Genomic DNA, 9,385 nt, shown 5'->3' on the forward strand with positions numbered 1-9,385 from the left:
CGAAAACGTCAAAATAATGTTTATGTAAAATGGCTTGGTTTCGACAGCACGCACAATAGTTGGATACATAAATCGAACGTACTGTAAACGGTAAAAATTAGTATTCAATACACTATCACCATGTCAAGTCAACAGCAGCAGCAGCAGCAGCAGCATCAAGAAGAAGAAGAAGAAGAAGAAGAATATTTTTAACACGATCGAGAATTGGAAGCTCTGTGGAAAAAGTATGAAGATGCTGCTAACGAAGAAAAAAATTTAATATTTTCCTCAACGTATCGCGCAAGTTATTTGTCGCTGGAATGCGGCATGAGTCCTGCAAGAGATTTCGTACCCGTCGTTAAATTACGCAGTATTATTACCACACCAGAAGTCCAAGAAGCAACTTTTACAACAAACGAATGGATCGAAATTATGCAGACTTTTAATGAAATTATTAATTCGGAAGCCGATGCTGATGATGAATTATGAACACCTCAGCAGGTAATAAAATTGTGGGAAAACATCACCGTCTCAACACAGGTCGATAGACCATCAGATGACAATACTGATCACGCTGATGCTGATGATTTTCTCGTAACATTATGCAAAGGGGGCGGAGGTGGTGTTGGTGGTGGAGGTGTTGGTGTTAGTTTTACTTTGACCAAAACCGATTTGATGGATCTTCTCTATATCGATGTTTTGTTAGTTACGAAAAAATTAAATTTTTTGCGTGACTTTGATTTTTTCCAATATTATTGTAAAACTTTAGAATCTTTAGAAAGTGCTTATTATACTTACCATTCACATTTATCGCTTTTAGATCTGATTCGTGTATTTTGTAGTACAACGAACGATCTAAGGGGATATTGCATGAGCGAATATTTGTCTTATGTTCCAGATAAAATTGTAATAGACTTGCAAAAATATTTGATTAAATAAATAAATAAAAAAAGAAAGACAAATGGTGTTTTATTTATAACCTTATTATTGGTGTCCTTTCAGCAAAACCGTTTGTTTCATTATTCAAAAAGATGTTGAATCAACGGTAATAATTATATATGAAATAGTAAAGGGGAAAAACCAAGACGATATCGAACTCATGACGGTGCTGCTGCTGCTGCTGCTGTTGCACTTGATATATAAATAAGTGATATGATTAAATTTTGTAATAGTTACAGTCCAATACTTATTGTGAATACCACCAACAAAAAGTAAAGTAAGTGCTTTTCAATTTATTTATATTTTTGTGTTTTTTGTTTTGTTGTTTTACTAATTTTTTTTTTTCACACACAATCAGAATGAATTATGAAATGCTTAATTTCACGGGGGATACAAACGAGAAGGTTGTGATTAAACTCAACACATTACCTATTGGCGTGAAATTCCCGATCCTCAACATTCAAATTGTTTCAACGCGGTACCACACTAAGGTACCGTTGGTAGAATTGGAGAGGGGAAAAGTGTTCCTACCAAAAAGAATGACTGATAATGTGAGCAACAATTTGCATAATTTTGTTCCTGGACAGAGTGCTTTAGTGTTTATGGGCTGCAAAGTATCACAGAACGAACACGAAACTAACCTGGTGAAAATTGTGACTGTTAATGAATAAAGTTTGTTTAAGTTTGTTTTAGTTGTAGACGAAAAATCGAAAAATAAAATTTATTTATCGAAAAATGTTTCTTTTTCTGCTCTGATTTATCAAATTATAATTAAAATATTGATTCCCTTCCCTTCTGATCTTGAAATGATTGAAATTAATGAAGGTTAATGCATCCTCTTGTGGGTGACGTTGTTGTTATCGTTGCTAGTAAGTAAATTAACAGAAAAAAATTTGCTGAATTAACGGAAAACAAGACAAAGTGAGCGGTTTGATTATTATTTTAGTGTGAATTCAACGTTAAACGACAACGGTTATCATAGTTGATTAAAAGAATTAAATTAAAATGACCACGTGTTCCAACATTAGCAATTTGAGTGATCAAATGGTGAAAAAAATATCGGAAATTGGTAAGTTAATTAAAAGAAAAAGTGAATATATTAAGTGGAATAAATTTTTAAATAAAAATATTTTATTGTTAAGAAAATACATAAAAAGCAATTGTGTTCATAAACAAAACAATGTTTCAAAATTGGAAACAAATTTGGGGTTGTTACAAAATTTTCGGGAACAATTTAAATATCGTATGAAAAAAAATCATCGTGAACGTAACAAAAGTCGTTATTTACGTTGGGTTGATTTGGAATCGTGTTTTAATAATCACGTGAGAACAGGTGCAATTGTTAATTTGAGTATTAAAGATCCAATTATTTTTTTCAATAAAGCCTTTAAATCGTTTGTTTGTAAAGTAAAAAAGGACCTTTCAAAATGTTTATTAAAAGTTAATGTGACATTTCTAAGTAATTTTATAAAACCACAAACAGGTGAAACAGATATAAAACATTTCTCTACCAAAAACCGTATGATTGATCATAATACTGATTTAAAACAATTTTACAATGATTTTATTAAAAATAACATCTTAACAAAATTGGAAGATTTTCAAGAGAGGGACTCTGGTTGAGCATTATATGAAATTTTACAATTAAAAATAAATTTTAATCAATATAATCCTATAAATGTCGGTGTCTCAACCTATGTTCCACTACCGAAATTTATTCAAAATAAAAAAGGGGTTTTAAATATCGAAAATAATGATGAATATTGTTTCCTTTGGTCAATTGTTGCAGCACTAAACCCTTGTAATAATCGAAAAAATCCAAACAGAACTTCCTCATATCCACATTTCAGCGAAGTACTAAACTATGACGATATAGATTTTCCAATCAAATTAAAAGATATACCAAAATTTGAACAGTTAAACAACATTTCGGTTAATGTTTTTACATGTGAGAAAAAGGAAGTTGTACCAGTTTGTTTAAGTAAATTTGAATTTTTAACAACAATTAATTTGTTAATGTTTAACACGGACAATAACGATAACGATAACGATAATTGTGAAAATGAAGATGTTGAATATCTTGACTTTACCGAACGCATTCGTAACTATAATGCAATTTATCATTTCGCATTAATTAAAAACATGTCACGTCTTTTGTGTGGTCAGCAGACGTCTGATTTAGCACATTCAAAATTTTATTGTGACAGATGTTTAAATCATTCTTACTCGCAACAAAATTTGAACAACCACATTTTTACTTGTAGAAAAATGAATAAAACAAAAATTTCACTTCCACAAAATGATTGTGATAAATTCATTAAATTTTTAAATTATAAACATAAGGAAAAAGTACCGTTTGTAATTTATGCAGATATTGAAAGTATATTAGAAAAATGTAACGATTCTCCATCAACAACAACAACAAAAAAATTTCAGAAACATATACCGTGCAGTGTGGCATATTACTTAATATCCACTTATCATAGCAATTTATCGAGATTTAATTTTTATACAGGTCAAGACTGTGTCAGCTGGTTTTGTAAACAATTGCAGTCGCTTGCATTCGAGCTGGGTCCGACATTTACTAACGCAGTTCCAATGACACCTATGACAGAGGACGAAATTTATTCATTTAACACATCAACCGTATGTCACATTTGTCGAAAACCATTTGACAGTTTATCAGATGTAAAAGTAAGAGATCATTGTCATTTTACGGGAAAATATAGGGGAAGTGCACATAAATTATGTAATTTAAATTATAAAGACGATGCAATGATTCCCGTCATATTTCACAACCTCTCTGGTTATGATAGTCACTTTTTTATTAGATCACTAGCTACAGAAATTTCAGGGAGGATAAATCTACTTCCGGTCAACAAAGAAAAGTATATTTCATTTACAAAACACATTAATAATTCCGATATTCATTTTAGATTTTTAGATTCTTTCAGATTTATGCCTAGCAGTTTGGATAAATTAAGTTCATATTTGAGCACTGAGGAGAAAAATATTACAAAAAGTTTTTGTACTACTGATGAACAATTCAATTTACTATCACGAAAAGGTATATTTCCATATGATTATGTTGAAATTACCTGAAAGAACCGATTTTTATAGTGAACTTAAAAAGTGTAGTATTAACGAAACGGAATACGAACATGCTTTACGTGTGTGGAATACATTTCAAATAAAAAATTTGCGTGAATATATGGAATTGTATTTGAGGACTGACGTGTTGTTGTTGGCCGATGTATTCGAGAATTTTCGAGCTGTCTGTTTAAAAACATACGGTTTGGAATGTCTAAAATCGTATACAGCACCGGGTTTGGCGTACAATGCATGTCTTTTAATATCCAATGTCACTTTAGAATTAATTACAGACATTGATCAGGTGATGATGATTGAAAGTGGAAATAGAGGTGGAATTTCACAATGCAGTAATCGATATGGTAAAGCGAATAATAAATATATGGGTGATGAGTACAATTGTAATACTCCGTCTTCTTATTTAATGTATTTTGATGTGAATAATTTATATGGTACAGCAATGAGTCAATCGTTGCCAACATCAAATTTTCAATGGATTGATGTCCATGACTATTATTCTGAAAATATTATTAACACCCCAGACGATTCAGATGTTGGTTACATATTAGAAGTGGATTTAGTGTATCCAGAAAAACTTCACCATTTACACAAAGACTTGCCTCTATGTCCAGAACATTTGATACCACCCACAGCACCTTCGAAAAATCCTAAATTATTAACAACTTTATACGATAAGAAACAATATGTCATTCATTATAGAAATTTAAAACAGGCACTATGTTTAGGTATCCAACTGATAAAAGTTCATCGCATTCTGAAATTTAACCAATCCCCCTGGATGAAAACCTATATAGATTTAAATACCAATTTACGAAAAGGTAGTAAAAATGAATTTGAAAAAATTTTTTTTAAATTGATGAATAACGCGGTTTTCGGTAAAACTATGGAGAACGTTCGGAAATATAAAGAAGTTAAACTTGTTACACAATGGTCTGGTAGATACGGTTTAAAAGCTTGCATTTCCAAATCGAACTTTCACAGTTTAACAATTTTCGATATTGATATGGTTATTGTTGAAATGAAAAAGTTAAACATCAAGTTCAACAAACCTATTTACGTTGGATTTTCAATTTTGGATATATCAAAAACCATTTCGTATGATTTTCATTATAATTACATCAAACCAAAGTTCAATGAAAACGTTAAGCTTCTGTATACAGATACGGATTCTTTAATTTATCAATTCAATGTTGAAGATATTTATCAATATATCAGAGAAGATATAGAAAAATTTGATACATCCGATTATGATCCTGAAAATATTTATAATATTCCTTTAGCTAATAAAAAAGTATTGGGTTTAATGAAAGATGAAAACAATGGGAAAATCATGACAGAATTTGTAGGATTAAAGTCGAAAATGTATGCTTTCAAAATTCAAAATTCAAATTATGCAACTGAAAGTAGAAAGAAAGCCAAGGGAATAACAGAGGTTTCATTGAAAACAATAACTTTTGATAATTATTTTGATTGTTTATTTAATAATTCTAAATTTGACACTCATGAATGTTTGTTTAGAAATAAAAATCATCAAGTGTATACGATAACTCAAAGAAAAGTTGCTTTGACTCCGTTCGATGATAAAAGAATGGTAAATCACTTATTCACGGACACATTGCCTTGGGGTTTTAGAAATTAAGTTTCCACTTAAAATGTTTCATTCGTCTTTTAATTAGCTTATTTCTTTCCAAGCGAATGGAGACAAATCTATTTTAAAATTTATTAAAATTCACCCACACGCACACTCTCCAATCAAGGGTAGCACGAAAGCGGCGGGATTTGATTTAAGAAATTTAAACGACTGTTTAGTACCTAGAAAATCACGAGTAAAAATATCCACCGGTTTGAAATTTCGACTGCCCGACGGATGTTGTGGGAGAATTGTATCCAGATCCGGATCGACAATAAATCACTGTATTGATGTTGGAGGTAATAAATTGATTAAATAATTTTTAAATTAAAATTACTAATTTTTTTTTTTATAGCAGGAGTTATTGATGCAGATTATCAATGGAAAGTACAAGTGGTGTTAATTAACCATGCAAATGAGGATTTTCATATTAAATCAGGTGAACGAATTGCACAGTTGATTTGCGAGAGAATTTTCAATCCTATTTTAATGGAGGAAGAGGAAATACACAATTCTAATGTTAGCGAATTAAGCGAAAAAGTGCGCTGGGAAAATATTACGAATAGCTACACCCCACCAAGAAATCCGACAAATTACATTTCTAAAAAGTTAGTTTTCTAATATTGTTTCTTTGTTCAATAAAAACATTAAATATCACTTTATGTTACAGTTTCCCCGAATTTCTCAAAGGATCAATCCAATGTTATGAATGTGAAAAAATATTTTGTTTCTGTGAGTCATCTATTGCATTACATAAAATTATCGATATAATAAATAAAAAGTAAAAACAAAAAAAAACTTTGTTTTGAGTACAAACGGCTCTGCCAAAGGGGCACTATATGCAGGGTTGCCAAAAAGGCGCTATTTAGGGGTTCGGGGGAAGAGTACTAACGGCTCTGCCAAAAGGGCACTATATGAAGGAGTTGCCAAAAGGGCACTAATTTACTTAAGACGGATACGCAAGGACTCAAGGACATCTTAGTCCTTCTTTCTCTTTGTCTTGCTCTGGACCTTCTGGTCATTGTTGACTCTTCAGCTTCTTCGCCGAAGAACACGCTTCTTTGCGGTCTGTTACGTCACTCGTGGTCACTGCGGATGGTATGTGTCATCCACTGTCACAGAACCACGTTAGTTATACTACTCGATTCGGATGGTAATACTTTAAAATATTTTAATGCCGGCATAGATTCACTTTACAATACAATATTGAAATTTTTAAAACAACATCACACACAAATTAACACGAATGTGAAAAATATTAAAGAATTAGAAGATAAAATTAAACAAACTGCAACAACAACAACAGCTTTAAACGAAGTAATCGATCCACTCGTAAACGATACCGATGCTATTAAAAATATGTCAACCGCAAATGTGGAAAATATTAAAGAATTAGAATATTAGACTAAATTAAACACAAATGCACTTAAAACAGTAGGCTGATAAATTTAAATAATACTATCTGATAAACTTTCATGAATGAAAGAACCCACACGACCCCGAGATATTCAAAGGAAAAAATACGTTTGATCAATGAATTACACAAACCGATTCGAAAAAATTTTAAGCGACGTCGCACAATAATTAAGGGACTCGACGACTTGTGCCAAGCCGATTTGTGTCAATTGAATCAGTATTCTACAAACAATAAGGATTTTAAATTTTTTCTAGTCATAATCGATTGTTTTTCAAAGTTCGTTTGGGTTCAACCGCTGAAGACCAAGAATGCGAACCAAGTTACAAAAGCTTTTGAAACAATTCTGCTACAGCAGCAACGTCGTCGTCGTCGTCGTCGACAACGTCGACAACAAACTGTTAGTTTTACTTTGACCAAAACCGATTTGATGGATCTTCTCTATATCGATGTTTTGTTAGTTACGAAAAAATTAAATTTTTTGCGTGACTTTGATTTTTTCCAATATTATTGTAAAACTTTAGAATCGCATTTACCGCTTTTAGATCTGATTCGTGTGTTTTGTAGTACAACGAACGATCTAAGGGGATATTGCATGAGCGAATGCTTGTCTTATGTTCCTGATAAAATTGTAATAGACTTGCAAAAATATTTGATTAAATAAATAAATAAATAAAAAAAGACAAATGGTGTTTTATTTATATTAGCGTCTTTTCAGCAAAACCGTTTGTTTCATTATTCATTCATATAAAAACTAATGAGTCTGTTCAATACATAAAAACAGTGTCGATACCCTTAAATACTTTTTCTCTTAGATAATGTGCCACGATTGTCGCGACGAAAAAAAAATAAAATGTTGAATCAACGGTAATAATTATATATGAAATAGTAAAGGGAAAAACCAAGACGACATCGAACTCATGACGGTGCTGCTGCACATGATATATAAATAGGTAATACGATTAAATTTTTTAATAGTCACTGTCCGTTACTTATTGTGAATACCACCAACAAAAAGTAAAGTAAGTGATTTTCTATTTATTTATATTTTTGTGTTTCTTTTTTTTTATTGGTTTTGTTTTTGTTGTTTTACTAATTTTTTTTTTCACACACAATCAGAATGAATTATGAAATGCTTAATTTCTCGGGATACAACTAGAAGATCAACACATTACCTATTGGTGTGAAATTCCCGATCCTGAACATTCAAATTGTTTCAACGCGGTACCACACTAGGGTACCGTTGATAGAACTGGAGAGGGGGAAAGTGTTCCTGCCGAAAAGAATGACCGATAATATCAGCACCAATTTACATCGTTTTATCCCTGGACAAAGTGCTCTTGTGTTTATGAGGTGCAAAGTTTCGCAGAACGGATACGAAACAAATCTAGTGAAAATTGTGTCTGTCAATGAATAAACTTAAACAAACTTACAAATATTGTTGTGCATCATGTGCCAAGGCTCAAGATCATTTTTTCCAGTAACAATATAAAGAGTGTAATAAGAAAGTCTCTTATTGCACTCTTTATATTGTTACTGGAAAAAATGATCTTTAGCCTTGGCACATGATCTAGAACAATATTTGTAAGTTTGTTTAAGTTTGTTTAAGTGGTAGACAAAATATATGTAAAAATAAAATTTATTTAGCGAAAAATGTTTGTTTCTTTTCTCTGCTCTGATTTATCAAATTATAATGAAAATATTGATTCCCTTTATTCCTATCGATATATGAAATGAAATGAAACAAAAAAAATTCAAATATACAGTGCTGATACGCTTAATTTTTTTTTTCTTTCTCAAATGATTGAATTTAATGAAGGTTAATGCGTCCTCTTGTGGGAGGCGTTGTTGTTATCGTTGCTAGTAAGTAAATTAACAGAAAATTTTGCTGAATTAACGGAAAACACGACAAAGTGAGCGGTTTGATTGTTATTTTAGTGCGAATTCAACGTTAAACGACACAGGTTATCATAGTTGATTCATTTAATTAAGAATTTTTGTAGTATTTATACTTCGAAATAAAATTAAAATGTCCACGTGTTCCAACATTAACAATTTGAGTGATCAAATGGTGAAAAAAATATCGGAAATTGGTAAGTTAATTAAAAGAAAAAGTGAATGTATTAAGTGGAATAAATTTTTAAATAAAAATATTGTATTGTTAAGGAAATATAAAAAAAGCAATTGTGTTCATAAACGTAACAATGTTTCAAAATTAGAAACAAATTTGGGGTTGTTACAACATTTTCGGAAACAATTTAAATATCGTATGAAAAAAAATCATCGTGAGCGTAACAAAAGACGTTATTTAC

At 31.0% G+C, this 9,385-nt stretch overlaps 1 protein-coding gene and 2 long non-coding RNA genes across 4 annotated transcripts; all 3 read left to right on the forward strand.

The window, feature by feature from the left end:
- The first annotated feature begins 1,923 nt into the window (after positions 1-1,923).
- LOC126266582 (uncharacterized) lies at positions 1,924-3,506 on the forward strand. Its single transcript, XM_049970886.1, has 4 exons — positions 1,924-1,987; positions 2,543-2,934; positions 3,004-3,313; positions 3,472-3,506. Exons 1-4 carry the CDS (start codon positions 1,924-1,926, stop codon positions 3,504-3,506), a joined length of 801 nt encoding a protein of 266 aa, XP_049826843.1.
- A 99-nt stretch (positions 3,507-3,605) lies between these two features.
- On the forward strand, positions 3,606-4,224 carry LOC126266501 (uncharacterized). The gene is made up of 3 exons (XR_007548840.1): positions 3,606-3,806; positions 3,863-3,985; positions 4,039-4,224. It is a non-coding gene; the product is annotated as an uncharacterized LOC126266501 (long non-coding RNA).
- Positions 4,225-5,752: 1,528 nt separating this feature from the next.
- LOC126266502 (uncharacterized) lies at positions 5,753-6,456 on the forward strand. Of its 2 annotated transcripts, none has more exons than XR_007548841.1 (3): positions 5,753-5,958; positions 6,015-6,267; positions 6,330-6,456. It is a non-coding gene; the product is annotated as an uncharacterized LOC126266502 (long non-coding RNA). The 2 variants fall into 2 exon arrangements; XR_007548842.1 differs by having other exon boundaries at positions 6,018-6,267.
- The last annotated feature ends 2,929 nt before the right edge of the window (positions 6,457-9,385 follow it).

Source organism: Aethina tumida, chromosome 1, assembly GCF_024364675.1.
Source record: "Aethina tumida isolate Nest 87 chromosome 1, icAetTumi1.1, whole genome shotgun sequence".
Classification (NCBI taxonomy): Eukaryota; Metazoa; Arthropoda; class Insecta; order Coleoptera; family Nitidulidae; genus Aethina; species Aethina tumida.

What these genes read in the sequence shown, in the direction of transcription:
- LOC126266582 (XM_049970886.1), top strand. Translation starts at nt 1,924, where the DNA reads ATGACCACGTGTTCCAACATTAGCAATTTGAGTGATCAAATGGTGAAA. An exon ending in TAACAACAATTAATTTGTTA is followed by an intron (nt 2,935 to 3,003) that starts ATGTTTAACACG and finishes GAATATCTTGAC; the next exon opens with TTTACCGAACGCATTCGTAA. An exon ending in TGAAAGTATATTAGAAAAAT is followed by an intron (nt 3,314 to 3,471) that starts GTAACGATTCTC and finishes AAACAATTGCAG; the next exon opens with TCGCTTGCATTCGAGCTGGG.